This window comes from Carassius carassius, chromosome 37 (genome assembly GCF_963082965.1).
Source record: "Carassius carassius chromosome 37, fCarCar2.1, whole genome shotgun sequence".
Classification (NCBI taxonomy): Eukaryota; Metazoa; Chordata; class Actinopteri; order Cypriniformes; family Cyprinidae; genus Carassius; species Carassius carassius.
Genome location: NC_081791.1, coordinates 14,673,222 through 14,693,592, shown reverse-complemented (window position 1 = coordinate 14,693,592; position 20,371 = coordinate 14,673,222). Strand labels below are relative to the sequence as shown.

The 20,371-nt window shown below is 36.0% G+C and overlaps 1 protein-coding gene across 3 annotated transcripts in view; it reads left to right on the top strand.

The window, feature by feature from the left end:
• The first annotated feature begins 353 nt into the window (after positions 1-353).
• Positions 354-20,371, top strand: part of lamb2 (laminin, beta 2 (laminin S)) — a 43,554-nt gene continuing 23,536 nt past the window's right edge. For 2 of the 3 annotated variants that reach the window (XM_059527684.1, XM_059527682.1), the window contains exons 1-8: positions 354-505; positions 655-722; positions 11,092-11,261; positions 11,361-11,496; positions 15,202-15,275; positions 15,349-15,537; positions 15,616-15,679; positions 20,064-20,266. In XM_059527684.1, coding sequence (XP_059383667.1) covers positions 692-722; positions 11,092-11,261; positions 11,361-11,496; positions 15,202-15,275; positions 15,349-15,537; positions 15,616-15,679; positions 20,064-20,266 — 867 coding nt within the window. In that variant the 5' untranslated portion in view covers positions 354-505; positions 655-691. Of the gene's footprint in view, positions 506-629; positions 723-11,091; positions 11,262-11,360; positions 11,497-15,201; positions 15,276-15,348; positions 15,538-15,615; positions 15,680-20,063; positions 20,267-20,371 lie in introns of those variants that run through there. The other variant, XM_059527683.1, reaches the window with a different exon arrangement.

Here is a 20,371-nt window from a genome sequence, read left to right as displayed (position 1 = left end):
ATCTGGTTTCGAAAAACCTGGTTAAAATAAGTTAACAATAAAACCATTTTGTGAGCTGTATTCATAATAACCAGACAATGTTTAACATTGAAGTCTTTCATTAGTTATTTGCATAAATACAGAAATTGTTGCTTTAACGACAATGGAGTTTTCCTAAACCTACATCTATTAAAATTTATATTGTATGGTGTAAAATTTAAGTGGATATTACACTATACTTGTTATTGAGAGAGTCAGGAGTGCGCGCATTCCTGTTCGACTACGCGCGTTCATGTGGGCGCTCCGGAAAATAAGAGGTGGATTATTTTTCCTAAATGACTCTGTGGCGTTGCCTGAGGACTGTGTCGCTTTACCCATCTCGGACATCTTTTTAATCCAGTTCGTGATTTCCATCGGTCATTTCCACGGCTGTAACAGGACTTGAGAAAGTCCGCCTGACTGTGATAGTGCTCAAAGTCTCAATGGTTTAAAGAACAGCTTGACCATCGATAAAATCACAGTAAACGTGAGTACGCGCTTCCAGCATTAGTTAATACATGCCTATGTTTGTGTTTTATTACTGAAGGTTTTATATGACAGTACACTTTGTATAGTAGTTATATATTTGATAAGCTGAAGTTGTGTGACAGCTCATTAGTGATTTTCATATTTCAGAGGCGCGCGGCAGTTGAAGGGAACTCATCATAAAGCCATGCGCGCGCTTCCCTTACTGTTCATCTGTGGTAAGTGTATCATGAATCACAAAATCCTTTCATGTCTATGTGCTGTTATTAGAGCAAGACTCAATATTTATTCATGTAGTTATTATTCTTAATATCTTAAGTTTAATCTTAATGTATTATTAGCAACCACTTATAATTAATAGTATGTAAATATTTTTTGTACATTTTTGTTGTTGTTATGGGGCAATTCTCTCTGCTTATTCTATGCACCTTTTTAGAGACAGCTGATTTTATTAACAAGTTTATCACACTGACACACACACACACACACAAAATAATAGTAAGTTTTATGTATTATATGTGACCCTGGAGCACAAAACCAGTCATAAAAAGCACAGTTATATTTGTAGCAATACATTACATACAATACATTGTATGGGTCAAAATTATTGATTTTTGGCAAAAAAAAAAAAAATATTGATAAGTAAGATGATGAGTAAAAATCATGTTCCATGAAGATAATTAGAAAAGTTCCTACTGTAAATATATTAAAAATTAATTTTTGATTAGTAATATGCATTGCTTATGACTTGAACACATTTAAAGGTGATTTTCTCAGTATTTAGATATTTTTGCACCCTCAGATTCCAGATATCAAATAATTGTATCTCAGCCAAATATTGTCCTGTACTAACAAACCATACAAAAATGGAAAGCTTTTATTTATTAAATTATAATAATTTCCAAACACTTGCCCTTATGACTGGTTTTGTGGTCCAGGGTCACATATATAAGTTCTATACAATATAATCTATCTATCCATCTTATTAAATCTCTTCCATATTCAGTTTTACATTACCAATTTATTTTGTACCAATTTATTTTGATCTGCAAGTATGGAATTATATTCCGGACTTTATTCAAAAGGAATTGCAAATTGTATTTGCAATTGCTTTTTCAATTTGTGGAAGCCGTTTGCATTTTCGTTTAAGCGAACCCACAGTGTCTGCCAAATTTAAAAAATAAATGCAAAGTCCGTTTGCAATTGTGTTTCCCATATCTTACGAGCTATGAGCCTGTCATATTTAAATAGCAATATTAATTACCACATTTGCCTTTATTAAAATATTAAATACAATTTGCAATTCCTTTTGAATAATGTCCGGAATATCATTCCATATGCATGTGTTTCATATTTTTCAAGTGGAGAAGATTGATTAACATTATGTGTTTGAATATCCATGTTTAGATGTACTTCATAAGCAAAATAGGTTTGAGCCACAAGTCTTAACCTTATCTTATACCTCTCTTACATTATATATGTAGGAACTCATACATTTCTTGCATTTAAATGTGTACAGCCAAGTTTAATCATTCACCAAATGTTTTTGAGCCTGACCCCCCCCACTAGGCCCATGAATCATTTGCACCTGCTTATATAGCTGAAGTCTGTTCTGTCGACGTCTCAGTAGACAGTTCAGTTGACTTGTGATGCTCCACACTAAAACCAAGTGCCAAAACCAACTAAAACCACTTCCTTTAATCCATGGTATTGCAACTTGGAGTTTGACATTAGGGATATTCAGTAGGACCTTCAGTGGGTTTGTGATTTGAAATAACAAATTCATTTAAATTAATAAATTCTAGTATATTAATTCTCAATAGCACATTTACATGAGCTTATCAAAATAGTTCATTTGATAGTCAATTTTGATGCATTACATTTAGTAGGCTAAAAGTTGTATTAGTTATTTGAATAAAAGTATGTAATTATTTGCAAATAATTGTGAACCCTGTTTTCATCTTAAAGTGCTCAGCACAAGTTTTGACAGACTTAGCCTTCTCCTTATTACTTCATACATACATACATATATATATATATATATATATATATATATATATATATAAATGTATATTTATTTGCTGTTTAGTTTAAATAAATTGGCCTTTTGGGCTTGGAAGGAATGTTTGAGTTACATCAAACTTTTTCATTTTAAAATATAAAGGAGCATTTTATTAATAGTGCCTTTTAAAGAGACTACAAGGTTATATTCCAGGTTTGTTTTGTACATATACTGCTAAGAGTTACAGTCTGGACTGAGAAATTGCCATTTATACTGCTGACCTTGCTCATTAAATACTGTCACCTCAGTGCATTTACAGTTTTCCATATCTTTTTTTATCATTTAGTGTTACCAGGTGTTACTGTCCAGCTGTCCTCCGCTGTAAGTTTTGTGTAGGTGATGTGATGCAGGGCTCAACAGGAGCCACTGTGTCTGCGAGGATTGATAAAGCTGGAGAGAATGTGGAGGTGTTGGAGGCAGAGCAGTGGGAGTGTTATTTTTGGTGAGGCTCTAATGAAAGTAGCAGGCTTGTGGGAGGCAGACAGCCGATGAGGAGATGCTCTTATTTAGTTCCTCTCACATTTACCATCTGCTGCCTGCATGTTTGAGTTTAATTTTAAAGGCCTTTGAACTGTTCACAGATTCCGTGACTCTGACAACATTGTTCTCAGACAGTCATGGCTCCCTGTTAATCAGGGATGTAACGATTCACTCAACTCACGATTCGATTCAATATTTTGAATTCACGATTTTCTTTTTTACACAGTTAGATTTGACATATTATAAATTAAATGTTTCCTTTTATTATTGCTTGGACAAAATGCTGCACGTTTCTTTTGTGAAATTGAAATATAAAACTATAATTATATATTGCATATTATTGCTCTTTTGTTGGTTTTGATTGCTTCTATTGTCCTCATACTTTGGATAAAAGCGTCTGCTAAATGCCAAAATTGTAATATAATGTAAATGTAAATAACAAAACTAAACAGAAATTCCAAAACAAGCCCAAAATCAAATAAATAAGTAACGCAAATAAAATAAATCTCTTCATATAAACAAAAAAAAGGCTTTGTCTGTGTTTTTTCCGTTTAAAATTAGAGGCAACCATTGCATTGTAATCATGATCCAACGAAAGATGCTGTATACATGCAACATGAGAATTTTTTCATCTAAATGAGATATCATTTCGAAATTTGAAGTAAAAACAGAATGGTTTTCAGTTTTGTGAAACTATACATAAAAATATCTGGATCAAACAGGAACAATAGACGAAGTGAATGAGATGCAGATTAACTCTCTGCCAGCAGGTGGTGCTTTAAGCGTTTCCTTGGTTTCCGCTGTAAACAAAGCAGCGCTGCACTTATGAACTTTAATATGCATTCTACAGAGGCAAGATGAAAGGAAATAAATGTTTCTAAAGACAGTAAGTTCCCCTCAGACCTAAATTCTTATAAACTCCTATGCCTAATTGAATCGCGATTTGTTTGGCATCTCAACCGTTTTTGAATCGTCACATATTTGAATCGATTTCAACCGGCTTGCGGTTAATCTTACATTTCTACTGTTAAGCAGACAGAAATTATTCAAGTCAATTGTGCCTAGAATTGGCACTCTGATTGGGCTAATAGGTAGTACTGCTTTGAGCAAAGACACTCAAAGGATAATAAATAAGGAATAATTGATAACTGACTGAGTTATGGAAAATTAATGTGCACCCTGGTTGGTAATGGTTACACGTTAGTCAGTTCTTACTGAGTGATTTTATTGGCTCAGTTAGTTATCTTTGCCTACAGTTTTAAAACAGTTTATGCATTGTTTTGTTAACTTTGTGGTTTATTATTTTGAGTCGTATGGGACATGGTAACACACGGCCCTCTCACAATATATTGTTTTAGACATCTATCACTTTTTCCGCTCAGAAATACTATATTCAAAATTATAATATTCATATTCAATATGATAATATAATGTTATGATCGAGGCTCTGGACTTTGAGCATAACTTGTTTTTCTATAACAAACTACAGTATAAAATATTTTCAATAAAAACGTTAATGTCCTGGCAGTGGCAAATAGCTTGTTTTATATTTAATTGCATTACATTAATGTTAAGATTTTCCAAGAAATATTTTAACTGCTACTATGTAAAAGGAATACTGCTGTAAAGAAGCACCTTGTTTGTTTAAAGTGTTTGCAAAACCAAATGTTATTGCAGTATTGTTCATATAGCAGTACTTTTAAATAAAAAAAGTGCACAATACTCTACTTTTTTAATGCATTATTAGTTTTGTTCATAACAATGAGATTAATTGCAATTAATCGCAGACAATTATGTGATTAATCACACTAAAATATTTGTATCATTGTCCAGCACAAATATATATATATATATATATATATATATATATATATATATATATATATATATACAGTACAGACCAAAAGTTTGGAAACAATAATATTTTTTTATGTTTTTGAAAGAAGTTTCTTCTGCTCACCAAGCCTGCATTTATTTGATCAAAAATACAGAAAAAAATATAATATTGTGATATATTATTACAATTTAAAATAATTGTTTTTAAATTTATTATACTTTAAATTATCATTTATTTCTGTGATGCAGAGCTGAATTTTTAGGATCATTATCACATGATCCTTTAGAAATCATTCTAATATGATGATTCACTATCAAAGTTGGAAACAGTTCTGCTGCTTAATATTATTTTAGAACATGTGATACTTTTTTAGGATACTTTGATAAAAAAAAAAAAAAAAAAAAAAAAGAAGAAGCTATGTTTTTAAAATATAAATATTTTGTAATAACAATATACACTACTGGTCAGTAATTTGGGGTCATGTGATAGACTGGTTGTTACATGTGACACTGAAGGCTGGAGTAATGATGCTGAAAATTCAGCTTTGCATCACAGGAATAAATTATTTTAATTATATTCAAATAGAAAACTATTATTTTAATTTGTAATAATATTTCACAATATTACTGTTTTTTTCTGTATTTTTGATCAAATAAATGCAGGCTTGATGAGCAGAAGAAACTTCTTTCAAAAACATTAAAAATATAAGACCCTAAAATTCAATCATAGTCTTTCTCCAAAAAAAATCATGAAATAATCCAATTAAGCTGTTTTTTCTTTCAGAATGAGGGAGAGAGAAAAAAACATGAAATAAAAAGAAAGCCTTGATGAAAAGAACATGAAAAGCTGTAAGGAACCTTTGTTCATAAGTTTCATCAAGGCAATGCTTTGGTGTGAGTGGAGGAGAGGAAACTGCAGAAATCCCTTTTGACTCTCCTACTTTCAGTCTCTTTCTTCTGCTTGTTTGCCTTGTGACTTCTTTCATTCCTCTGATGTGTGCTGGGATCATAGGTCCCCCAGTGAACAGCTGTGTGGTGGGGACACAGGTAGAAGCCAGTGGCTGTGATCCATAGAGTCGCCTGAATACTGTCGCTGCTGAACACCGCAGAACAATGGGGCAACACAATGTTCTGATAGAGCTTTGAGGTGGCGGAGGAGGGAAAATAGAAGAAAGGACGAATACAGGGGGTGGAGAGGTGGTGAAATGTAAGGGGAAGAAATACGTCTGTTTATATGAGTCGAGCTGAATAAGATTTCTGCCTTAGGGAAGACGATTGTAGAGAGAGCGAGCAGTTGGATTGCATATCAAAAACATGCAACAATGTTAGTGAGAAAACGAAGAAAAAAGTTCTGTCGTTAAAGGAATAGTTTAATAAAATAAAAAAAAATTCTGTTCAAAAATGTCACTATGGTACTTCTGGTTACTATGCTTTAAAAAGGATAGGCTAGTTTTTCTTCTGAACAAATCATTCAGGATGGATTTGTGGTCTGAACTCATTGAAAAGATTTGACTCAAAGGAATGATTTGTTCACAGATTGAACCACTTTTCTCACATTCTTTTACATTTAGCATACTTTCTTGGTCCTATGACCTTTTCCTGAATCCTGTCATACTTCATGCTTACTCCAGATGTGAACGTGTGTGTCGCAGCTGTATATACTTCCATATGTGACTGTCAGTATATGAGTGTTTTAACAAGCAGTCCTGAGGGGAATGAAGAATGATCTCATCTCTCGTGCAGGTCGAGGGAAAGTGTGCAGCACATTATAATTCATGCTCAGCTGTACCTGTTTTCCCCAGAGTACCTGCCCACAGAACATCCTCTTTAACAAGCTGGAACCACTCCAGAAACTTTCACCATTTCAACTTAGAATTTACTAATACTTTACAATAAGGTTAAATTTTTTAACCTTAGTTAATGCATTCATAATACAACATTTATGATCTAGGTTAATGTTAAATTTGACATTTAGCAATTGACTTTATTAATGTTGTAAAGTATGTAATCAGGTCAAGAACACAGTTAATCCTTCCTCCTTTATTCTCATCAGGAAAAAAATTCAAAAACAAAATTCAAAATGTAAATTCAAAAACAAATACCTGAAGGCTAATTATATGTTTGTTGATGTCTCTGATTGATGACATCAGTTCATTGCCACTTTGCTGTTTCGTTCCAGCAGGGAATTTTTGGTTTCTGGGTTGTGAGCTTATAGTTGTCATGAAACGGCATTATAACCAGGCATGATTACTCTAAATTTTTGCGTAACTACTCTCAACCAGTTTTACACAGCATGTGCAGTTGTATGATGGTGTGAATGGATCTATCAGTGCTGTAGCTGTTTTGGTCAGAGAAGGAGCCATAGCATGGGGCATCTGGAAGGGTGTATGTGGATGTGTGACCGGAGAGGAGCTAGATATGACAAGAGCTGGAAATAGCACCAGGGTTAGAGGAGAGAGAGCAGACTTTGAGACTGGGCAGTGGGCTCCAAATAGCAGACACCTCTCGTCAGACTAACTAGACTCACAGTGCCAAAATAAACTCAGTGCAAAGGGAGTAACAAATGCAGCAGCAATATCCTGCATCCACATGTATTCTCTATATTTCACATTTGCCCACAAGGGCATCTCAATGCTGCATCATCATTTCTGTCATGTCTAGCTGAGGCTGTGACAGTGGTCAGGACTGTAAGGAAACAGTGGTCATTTCACTGTCACACCAAAAAGCTATGCTCATGTCCGCTGTTGTCTACCTTTCTGTCCTTGTTTCACACAGAGGCCAAAAAATTACTGAAATACTCAATCCACACCTAAAAATGTAAGAACATCTTTGCATTGAGGATGTATCGATTTGTTGTTTAAAACCTACTCTCTAAATCATGTGTAAAAAATATATTAAAATATATTTATATAATAGATAAATTATAATATATTAATTATTTCTGAGTATATAGACATTACCATTCAAAGTTTTCTTTGTTTTGTTTTTTGCAAGAAATGTTTTTTTGTTTTGTTTTCAGCAAGGGTGCAATAAATTGATCAAGTGACATTTTCAATAACTTTTATGTTTCTCAATTGTTTGGTTTTCATCCTTAGCATGTACCATATCACTCAAACATATAGTGATGCTATGCTAGAGACCTTGTGTGCAGATCTGGGGGTGAAGTTTTGTCACTCAGAGGGTCTGTAAGGGTGGCACGTATTTAGGAATAGTGGCTTCCGTCCATCCATCCATTCGTCCCTGGTCAAATCTGTTCCCCTCCCCTAGAGAATACTTACCTCAGGATAACATTTTCTACATTCTGAAAACAGGTGTACACATGAGTCGAGGAGGATCTGTATGTCAGAAGAAAGCAGAGGAAATGCTGATTACAAGGATTTTAAATCTAAAATGGTGTTTGCTGTTGGCATGTCCATTGTAGTTTGTGTAGTGGCTGTTCTGCTATTGTGAGTATTTATATAGTATTGAGCCCAGCTTAAAAAATGTTTCAGAGTGGCGTCCGTGCTTCTTAATGTACTATTTAGGAAGTGACCGGCTGCTTTCTGTCACTCAGCTGCTGAAGAATGTGCCATGTTAGTGTCACTTTTTCCATTCTCGTCAAATGAATAGTCCCCAGGATTAAAATGGCTCTCTGGGGTTAGAGCCAGGCACAAGGAGGTGATTCTCTGCCTTCCCTGGTTGGGAACAATCTCCCTCTGAAAGCTGAGAGGGGCAGAAATGTAAGAGGATGAAAAAAGTAGAGCTCTTGAACAAAGCGGACAGTCCCAGCTGTGATTATCCCTACCTGGCACACTGAGCCAAACCCTGACCAGCAGAAACTGAAGACAACAGATAAAAGAAGGGTTTTTTTTTTCAGAAGAAAAAAGGTGTTTGAGAGAGAAAGACAGCGAAAGAGTAGCCTTCTATTTGTCTCATTCTCTGGGTCTTACTAGGAGATTAGCTCAGACAGTCCAAACAGGACACCAGAGAGCATCATGGGATATGGTCGGTCCACAATCAGTGTAGCTGTGTTTTCAGAGATATAGATAACACACTCTGCCTTACACCAGGCTGCACTATACCACGCTGAGACTGAGTTTGTCTATTCTGTGTCAGTGAGCCTTGTCAGGACCACAGCACAGCCCCCATAGCAGACCCCCCTTTTTCACTGCAAGAAAAATATATCAGCCGACTCTGACGCTGTTACAGACTTTAGAATATTTATGTGGGTTTGACAAAGACCACATATTCCTATATCCATACAAACTTCTTTAAAACTGTCTAAACAAACTCCCCTTATCATTTTATTAAGATTCACATTCACCATCTCTGATACGGTCCTTGAGTCTGTTTTGAATGTCTGTGTTTTTCTGTCTATTGACCTGTCTCTCCATATATGTCTGTCTGTGTGTTTCTCAGTCTGTCTAGTCATTTATCTATCTATCAATTTGTCTAATATATCTATCTATCTGTCTGTCTGTCTGCTTTTCTGTCTGTCTGTCTTTATCCATCTATCCATCCAATACGTCTGTCTATCAAAAGTTAAGAGTAATTAGTTTCATTTCACAGTATACATTGATTGTAATCAGTACATTCTGTATAATGTAAAATAATGGTATACATTTGATGTATTTCTGAAACCTTGGCTGCAGGGTCTTTAATTTGCGATCTCCTCAGCCAGTACAGTAAGGCAACAGCAGGTCTTTGTTAGCTCTGAGGTATTCTGCCTTGCCAGTTGTCCTCCCACATTCCTGAGAGCTTGTCCATGTAAGGCAGGAGCAGAGAGTGGCACACACACTGACTGAGGGGCAGCTTTCTCAAAGAAACCCTCAGACATACTATGAAACTGTATTTATGACACTTGGTTTGAGCATCATAAAAATACAACAACAGTATGGACTCTCTGTTCTCGCTGTCACCATTTAATATCATAGCTCACTGTGAGTGTGGCAATGAGAATGAGAAACTATTTCCACTTGTCAATTCCATAAGTGAATGTTTCTTCTTCCATCCATCAATTTGTTTTGCTCTTGCCACCTGTTGATCTTGTATAGCCAAGAATATTTAAAAGGACAGTTTACTCAAAAATCCTGTCATCATTTACACATCCTTATGTTGTTCCAAACCTGTATGGAAGACCAAATTATTTTTTTCTATACAGTGTAAATCAGTGAGGTCCAAAACAACACTGGAACCCATTCACTTTCATTGATGACTGAGATATCACTGAGACATTTTTCAAAAAGTTTTGTGTTCCACAGAAAAAAGTCTTGCAGGTTTAAACAACATGAGGGTGAGTAAATGATGACAGGGTTTTTGGGTGAGCTATCCCTTTAACAGGGAAACTCCTCTGCCTCTCACTCACATTAAAGTCTTTGTTTCCCATAACTCAGCTCCTGTCCACTTTCTCACTATTTTGTGGTTCAACACACTGCCAGAAAGATTAAATGTAATACCAGCACCAGATTTGTCATTGCTCAGTAATTGAATTTAGTGTATCTGGACTTGACATGGTTGTCCCTTGAGTTTCAGTTCATAATTTTTTAGGCATTTTCCCATCAGTTCCTGCAGTTTACTGTAAGGCTTTATTTTGGAGTTTGGCTCCAGGTGGGTGTGTTGCTGTATGTGTGTGTGTGTGTGTGTGTATATCTGGTGGCAGACGGGTGAGAGATGGTATGGTGCCAGACAGACGCAGCTGTCTTGTGTTGATGACACTGATCTCTAATGGATAAATGCTGTAAACAAGAGTTTTCCCAGGCTCTTCAAGTCCATTCATGTGACGATCTCCTAATTCTCTTTGTGTGTTAGTTTACATTTAATTTCTGAGGTTAAAAGCTAGAAATCCATCAAGACCAATTATGCAATTTTTAATGTATGTGTGTATCACAGCACCTGTCTGAAGCAGTCCCAGCTTTCTTTACTGGAAATCTCAACATCATCTCACACAGGGTTTTTTTGGGACACTGGCAGGAATGTTTAGCAGCTGTTGGGTGTTGTAAAAGGTTATTCTGATACTTGAAATCTCGTAACTGCTGTCTTTGTCACACACACTTTATTAGATTAGATTAAAATATATTAAAATAGATTAGATTAAAATAATATATAATACATGTAATATATATATATATATATATATATATATATATATAAAAGAAAACTGAAGGTTTTATTTGAACAGCATTAAAAATACAATCATGTTTTGCTCATCATGTCTATTTCTTTCTTGAAAGTCCTGTCAGCGGCCAGCGCACAGGAGCCTGATTTTGCCCACGGTTGTGCCCATGGAAGCTGTTACCCTGCAACCGGTGACCTTTTGGTGGGTCGAGAGACGAACTTGAAAGCTTCATCCACCTGTGGCCTGCGGAGGAGAGAACCCTACTGCATTGTCAGCCATCTGCAGGTAGAGCAAACCCCAGTTCTCACCGACAGTGAGACATATTTATACACACACTTTGTGAAGAGCTGATCCTTTTCATTTTTGACCCTTGACCTTATTTAGGAAGAGAAGAAGTGTTTCCACTGTGATTCACGGCGACCTTATGATCCTTATTCCAACCTCATGAGTCACCGCATTGAGAATGTCATCACCACCTTCAAAGCACACCGCAAGAAGTCCTGGTGGCAGTCTGAGAATGGTGAGAGAGCAAGAACGTCCATAATCAGCTATAGTTTTTTAGGGTTTTTATACTTTATAAGACAGATATAGGTCAGAGTTGGATATTCATGTCCACCGCAGCTCAACCTCAGCCAACTATTAATTAATGCATGTAAAAAACCATATGTGCTAATCTGCAGCTTCAGTGATGTTTTGATGGAAATCCACACATCCGTTTGGTTTCATTTGTCAAATGTAGAGTAATATGTTGCCAGGAAATTTGATTGCCTCTCTGAGCCCTCCAAACCCAGCTGCTTGGAAAGGACTGGAAACGATTCACATGTATTATTAGAAAGTTGATGTTTAGGGCAACTATTAATAACACAGAGGCTGAGGGAGAGAGGTACATGCACTCAGAATGAAGCCAAGTGCTGGGGTAAATCACTCTAAATAAATATTTATGAATAATTTTTTAATGTGCACTATTGCTCAGAATTTGGGTTCAGTAAGATTTAGTAAAAATAAAAAAAAAATAAAATAAAAGTTGCTCTATTATGATGTAAAGACATTTATGATGTAAACTTTCTTTTAATAAAAGAATCCTGAAATAAAATGTATTATAGTTTCTGCAGAAATATTAGGCAGCACAACCTTTTCAACATAGATAATAAAAAGAAAAGTTTCCTGATAACCAAATGTCTGAAGGATCATGTGAAACTAAAGACTGGAGTTCTGTTTTATAAATTCTTTTTTAAAGTATATTAAAGAAGAAAACTCTTAGGAAGGCTGTTAGTTGACTTGGCTCAGATGTCCAGGCTCCGCTGACACACACTCCCTAAACCCTGCAGTATTACAGATAATTACAGACACAGCCTGCTGCTGGCATACACATAGAGAGAATGAAAGAGGGAAACAAAACTCTAATAGAGCAGAACATGGAAGAGAAAAAAGATGGAATGACAGAAAACTTGAAGAGGTCAAGAAAAAGCTGCAGGCTAATACCTGAACCTAATTCACTCATAGCATTTGTTTACTGTGCTACGTGCACTTGTGGGCTGAAACTAAAAATAGTGACTATGCTAACTTAACTGCATTTTCCATAGCATGACAGTTATCTGTAGTCATCTGATCTAGTTATCTTCAGTAACAATTCACTTTTTCCAACAAGTAGCAGTATGAGTTAAATCAAAAAGGTTTTTTTATTTTTTATTTCACATTGTATTGTGCCCTCAATATAACTCTCAGTATTGCCCCCTACTGTAAAAAAAAAATTAATTAATTCATTCATTAAATTAATAAAAACATTTAAAAAATAACAATAAAACAATACCTCTTTACATCTTAAGAGTTCCTTTTATAGTTAAAGAGAGTAAACCCCTGTGTGTCTTCTTAGTTAGGGAATGAATTATGGGCGTTCACAGGAAATGTCTCTATTTTTGCTCCAGGTTGCTATGGCTTCAGTAACTTTTCTGTAACAATGTCATATAATGAACAGTAGATCAGTTGTTCAACACTTGTAGAGTGTTTCTCACAAGTAGACCCCTGTCATGACCCCTATATCGTTATTGAGCGGACAATGGATATAGTACATTTTGGTCCAATTTAGTGTACTTTTTAAGGCTTTAATAAATAATTAGAGAATGCGATCAAATACGTATTTTCCTTAATTTAAGGAAAATGTACATTTTTATCAAAAACTAGAAACCAACATTTGGTCCAGAACTAGTTCCCCCCTACTTAGTGACAGCTTAGCTTGGTCTTATTTTTAACACTGGCTTTTTTCGTGATTTATTTTTTCAGGTGAAGTATTGATAACTATTTTACAATGTTAAAAAAAGTTGCCCTGATGAAGAGAAAAGAAATAAAGAAAAATTAAATTAAATTAAATTAAATTAAATTAAATTAAATTAAATTAAATTAAATTAAATTAAATTAAATTAAATTAAATTAAATTAAATTAAATTAAATTAAATTAAATTAAATTGAATTAAATTAAATTACTTCAGGGCCTATAATGTACCCTACTATTATTTCACTCACTCTTATGTACCTTGTTTGTAGAAACTGCCTTATGTCTATATTTCTTTATGGTGTCTGTATCACTTGTTCTATAGGAAAAAAACAGGTGCTACATGAGAGTGGTCTTGGCTCTTTGGCATGTGCTCTGGATTGAGGCTTAACGACTTCCTCCTCCAGCCAAACACTAAAACCTGTATTGAAAAAACAGCAAGCCATTCAGTCAATTTCCTTTTGTGCTCTACTTCACCTCTGCTGGCCTCTCCCCCTCATTCTCTTCAGCTCTGGTACAACCTGTCTCTCTTTTCCTCCACGTCCCTTTCCTTCCTGTTTAGCTGTTGATTATGAAACGCAGGTTAAATCCAGCAGTCAAACCAAGGGACGTTGCAGTGGACTGAGTTACAGCTTTGTAATGGTAATGCAGGGAGGCACAGGTGAGCTCTATATGGTGCCAGCTCTGCAGAATACAGACCGTCTGTACCTCCAGATGAATAATGAACTGTCAAAGTAATAGCTGAACAGAACAAAGGTAGATTGTTAAACCCATCCCATCTATTTCTAGCTCTGCTCAGTCACTGTAGGACACTGTGTTTGAATGTGCATATTGTTGTGCATTGTTATTCAGAGCCTTATTAAATTCCCAGATAAAGTGGTTCAGGAAGGAAAATATATGATCTTGTTCACTGCAGTCCCTGTGTTGTTATTGTGCTTTACGTGTATTCTGGGTTACACCGGCAATCTGCTAGCAAAGATGAGTTTAAATAAAAGTCCATAGGCTCTGTCTGAGATGTTTACTTTTTGATATTACAGAATGCTTTCAGAAGTAAAATAAAAATCACATGTTTGAAGTCATTTGTTGTGAAAATATTGAACCAACATAGCAAATTCTTACTCACAGCAACACTACTGTTTGGACAATATATATATATATATATATATATATATATATATATATATATATATATATATATATATATTAGGGATGGGATGGTATGAAAATTTAATATCACGATTATAGTGACTAAAATTATCACGATTATCAATATTATCACGGTTTTGTTGAAACGAGATGAAAGTGTTCAAAAATAGTTGATTTTCAGCAAGTTGTATATTTAATAATCAACAAACAACTAATAAAACAATAATCAAACACGGTTTTAATGATAATTCATTTTTAAATGATATTACTAACCTTCAGCACATTTTATCACGGTTATCGATAAAACCGGTTATCGTCCCATCCCTAATATATATATATGTGTGTGTGTGTGTGTGTGTGTGTGTGTGCGTGTGTGTGTTTAGTAATTTAATTTGTTGGTTGCATTGACATCAGGTCAATTAAGGTATGTTTATTGTGCATCATTTCCAATCAAGCTTCAAATTTGTTATGCAAAAAGTATGAAAATATTATTTAAATGTATATAGGAAACATAAAATGCTAGCAATTAAATGAAAGTTTGCAATTTAATAGAAATCAATTAAAATGAAATAAAATGACAAAAATGGTCTGTGGTGCATGTATGTCCACTCTTTAGTAGACAAACTTAATAAACTAATAAATAAGTGTGTGAAAATGTTTTATGATGGTGTAGTTTCATCAAAAGTATAATAGCAATCAAAATCCACAGTTTTAAATCAAAGCCACATAATTAACTAAATAAATGGTAAAATAAAGTAAAAAAAAGAGCAGAAATTAAATTATTAATGTGGAACTGTCTTCTCTCTTCAGGAAAGTCTGACGTTTACCTTCAGCTGGATCTGGAGGCAGAGTTTCACTTCACTCATCTCATCATGACTTTTAAGGTAAGAAAGTTTTTTTTGTCATTTAAGATATCGCCTTTTAAACACCCCATAACTGACCTCATACTGTACACAGACTTTCCGTCCAGCGGCCATGTTGATTGAGCGATCTGCAGATTTTGGCCGAACCTGGCAGGTGTACCGTTACTTCTCCTTCGACTGTGAGTCCACCTTCCCAGGAATTTCCCCTGGTCCTCTTCGTAAAGTTGATGATGTCATCTGCGAGTCCAGGTATTCGGACATCGAGCCGTCTACAGAAGGAGAGGTGAGAGATATTCAGTTGGAAGACTTTGTTAATTTGTCAGTTCATTTGTTTGTTGACCTTCACTTTCGTTCCGCTCAGGTGATTTATCGTGTTCTTGACCCTGCAATCCAGATCGAAGACCCTTACAGCCCCAACATTCAGAGTAAGTGAAGCTTAACAAAATTAACCTCCAACTGAATAAAATTCCTGTTTGCTGCTCTCCATCCTGCCTCTTTAGTACATGTCAAATGGAGGAATCTCAAATAAAAGAAATAGAAAATAGAAGCTGTTTCCCCCCCTCAGGTCTTTGTTCCTGTACGTTAACTGGCTAACCTAAAGTATTTCCTTAGAACATAATGACCAACCTTTCTTATAATAGGCTGTATGTTTAATGAACAGGTCTTCACTTGGTAACAGCCGAATCTTTTTTAGTCTGATTTCTTCTTATATGACAAATAGCATTCATTGCAAGTGTTATTTCCATTACATTAATATATGTAATTTAAAAGCAGTTTTTTAAAATAAAAATATCTCTGCTGTTAAAATGAAGTAGCTATGGTTACCAGGAGCTTATTTAGGCAATGGCTGGATCTTAATAAACTTTTTGTATTTAAATATTTCATCCATTTACTGTTTATATGTTTTAACTTTTGCATAACTTATCGACAAAGAAAATGTAAAGGAGCATATGGACTTGTTAGCCGAGAAGTAACTTAAATCTAAATTAATTAACATTTCGGATGAGACATTTAGTACATAATGAACAAGATGTGCTCTACAGTACATATCATATACTCTCTAGATATTTCTTTTGTCTCTTCTTCCCCCTTTCAGATTTCCTTTGCACATTTTTACTCATATGTGTGTGCATAAGAGTTGCATACACATATGCACATTGAATTTGCAGAAAAAATATAAAACTATTAGTGCTGTCAAACGATTAATCGCATCCAAAATAAAAGTTTTTGTTTACATAATATATGTGTGTGTACTGTGTATATTTATTATGTATATATAAATACACAAACATGCATGTGTATACAGGTGCATCTCAAAAAGTTTTATAGAAAAGTCATAGAGGATCATAGAAAAGTTCTTTATTGTTTGTCATTTAATTAAAAAAAGCTAACTTTCTTATATTCTAGATTCATTGCACACAAACTGAAATATTTAAAGAGTTTGTGGTTATGACTTACAGCTTAGGAAAATAAAGAAATCAGTATCTCAAAAACTTTGGATATTTTCTCAAAGATAAATCAAAATAAGATTTACAAAACAGAAATGTTTAAGATCTCCAAAGCAGGTTTAAATATGCACTAAATACTTGGTTTGGGCTCCTTTTGCGTGAATTACTGCTTCGGTTCGGCATGGTATGGAGGCGATCAGCCTGTGGCACTGCTGAGGCGTTGTTGAAGCTCAGGTTGCTTTGATAGCAGCCTTCAGCTCCTCTGTATTGTTTGTCAGATGTTACTTATCTTCCTCTTCACAATACTCCAAAGATTCCCTGTGAGGTTCAGGTCAGGTGAGAAAAGGTCAAAATCTCCTGGTAGATGGCTGTAGAGTCCTGCACGGGTCCATTTTTGGAGACCCGCACCCGCCCGTACCTGCAAAGTTCAGCACCAGATCCGACCCTTCACCTGTGATAATATAAAAATTAAATCTGCACCCGCCCAGACCCGTTAATATTTGGCCCGTTATCCGATTCGTGCCCGCGATAAATCACACACGCTAAAATCATTAAAAAATTAAAGTGCTTTATTTTTTATCTCGCACCTCTGTCAACATCACAACAGTGTCATTAATGTGCTAATGAAACGAAAGTGCGCTTTTATACGCACTTATATGCACTTTTAAACTATACGCAAATAGACCTATTAATGAAAAAAAAAAAAAGAACAAATACAACCTGAGCCTGTCACTCACAAACTATGCATTTACTTTCCCTCAAGGTTACTGTGCAGGAAAAGGATATCGTCCACAGTCCCAGATTTAAGTTGCGTTCTCCGTTCTTGAATTACAAATCCAGCTGTGGAAAAGTCTCTCTCTCTCGCAGTGCTTTCGCACTGTCGCAGTGGTTGTGACGTGATGGGTCAAATGTCATATCGTTGTTGCGTATGTGTAATGGTAATTTAGACATACAAATATTGTACATATTTTTCATCCGCGCTACTACCAGACCGCAAGGAGTTAATTTTCCGCCCGCATCCCCACCCGTGAATTTTAGGAATTTCGAAATCCACCCATTTCAGCCACTTTTATGCGGGTGTCCGCGGGTACCCACGGGTACCCAACCCGTTGCAGGACTCTAGATGACTGCATTAACTTATGACTTGATAAAGCACAATGGAGCAACACCAGCAGACGTCACGGCACTCAAATCATCTCTGACTTCAGAACTTTCACACTGGACTTTGGATTCTGTGCCTCTCCAGTCTTCCTCCAGACTCCAGACCTTGATTTCCAAATGAAATGCTAAATTTAGTTTCATCTGAAAAGAGGACTGTGGACCACTGAGCAACAGTCCAGTTCTTTTTCTCCTTACCACAGGTGAGATGCTTCAGATGTTATTTTCTGGTTCAGGAGTGGCTTGGTTCTAGGAATGTGACAGCTGTAGCCCTTTTCCTGTGTTTGAGTGTGGTGACTCCTGATCCACTGACTCCAGCTTCAGTCCACTCCTTGTGAAGCTCTCCAAAGTTCTTGAATCAGCTTTTTCTGACAATCATCCCAAGGCTGTGGTCATCCCTGTTACTTGTGTACCTTTTCCTACCACACTTTTTCCTTCCAGTCAACTTTCTATGAACATATTTTGATACGGTATTTTGTTAACAGCCAGCCCTTTCAGCAATGACCTTCTGTGTCTTACCCTCCTTGTGGAGGGTGTTGATGATTATCTTCTGGACAACTGTCAAGTCAGTAGTCTTTCCATAATTGTGGTTGCATGTTCTAAACTAAACTAAGAGGTACCCAGTAGTGATGCGCGGGTCAGGTTTTTTTCCAACCCACGGGTCCCACTTTTCGGAAATTATTTGGCCCACCTCAGCCTGCCCCGCGAAAAAAAGTAAAATGTATTTACCCGAAGGGTCCATAGGTTAGACGACCCGTGCATCGGGGTCATCACGCAAGTTACACTGTTATATAGGACTTTGTATTGTAACCTCAACAAAGAACCTAATAAAATATGAAAATAGATATTCCACATATTTAATATAGGCTATAGGGAATTGCACGCAATATACATGGATTTTTTAATTTAGTTTTTAATGACCTGCCCCAACCCACCCCTCAAATAAAGTGACAATTTCTTTACCCGCACCAACCCGACCCATGGGTTACCCGCGGGATCCGCAGGTTATGAGACGACCCACGCATCACTAGTACCCAGTTACACTCAAAATTAATCAAGCTAATCAAGCTCATAAATGTATTATGTAAAGAAAAACTTTTATTTTGGATGCGATTAATCGCAATTAATCGTTTGACATCACTAAAAACTTAATAAAATTAACAAAAAAAAGGTAAACATGCTATAAAATGAAAATAAAAACTGAGATTTGCAAAATAATGGAAAATAAACAAATTATAAATGTGCACTAATGTACAAACAAAATTGATTGAATTGAAACAGATTGAACAAGGTTTTGTTGGATGGTCAAACAATATTGTTTGACCTTGATGACCCAGTGTGTGTCGAACCCAAGAACCCTCACAGTGTGTTTAGCAGAGTATGCTGATGAGGAACTTCCTGGTTCAGCTGGTCAGTGTAATATTTCCATACAGCTGTGAGTTCTCAGTCACACACAGTGTGAGTGTGTATAAATTGATCTCACACTCTCTGTGTGGCTCTCACTTTCTGTTATACTGAACATCTAGACTAGAGCATGACTGGAACAAACAGCTTGTGCACAGGAGCTGCATTCGCCGATCTCTGATGTTCAGATATAAGCCCCTCACACACACACACACACATCTCCAAGAATTTTCCCTGCAACTGTTTATCTTATAAATCACACAAGTCCCACTTCATTGAGTGTCTGTGAAGCGTAACAGGAGTCTATGCGCCACACTTCTGCTAAAGGCCTCCACGCTCAGCTGACTGCAACCTCCCACTGAGGAGAAGGCCATTGGCTCAGGGGAGAAGGGGTCAGAGGTCACGGGCTAACAGGGTTTAGGGATATTTTTTACAAGGGTAGGAGGATATTCTCATAATTGGGTGGTCGTGACTGTGTGGTTGATGATGTTTTGGTGTGATCCTGATTTTTCCCATCAACCATTGTCATTTAGGCATCATACAGTGTGCCTAAATATATTTACCGTCACTTCTGATCAATTTAAAAAATCCATGCTAAATGAAAGTATTCATTTTTCTTAAATAAAAAGAAAATAATATTACCCAAAAACCAAACCTTTGAAAGCTAGTTCATGCCTGCTAATCTCTATAGCTTTTATGCTGTTTTCCATCCATTCTTACATCAAAAATGGCATTAGTGTCCTTGTCTTTGGTTTAAGGTCCCCTATCCTCCACTAAACCCAATATATTTAAATTGCAGACCAGCTAAAGATCACTAATCTCCGTCTGAACTTCACCAAGCTGCACACTCTGGGTGATAACCTGCTGGACTCACGGACCGAGATCAAAGAGAAATACTACTATGCCATATATGAGCTGGTTGTCAGGGGCAACTGCTTCTGCTATGGCCACGCCTCCGAATGTGCTCCTATTGACGGCATCAGGGATGACATTGAGGGCATGGTGAGTTACTGAACTGTAGCAGGTTATGGGTAAGCATTATATATTGCTACCAAATCGGTTATCAGACAATACTGGAGGTTTTTTAGATGTAATGGTTTTGTTGAA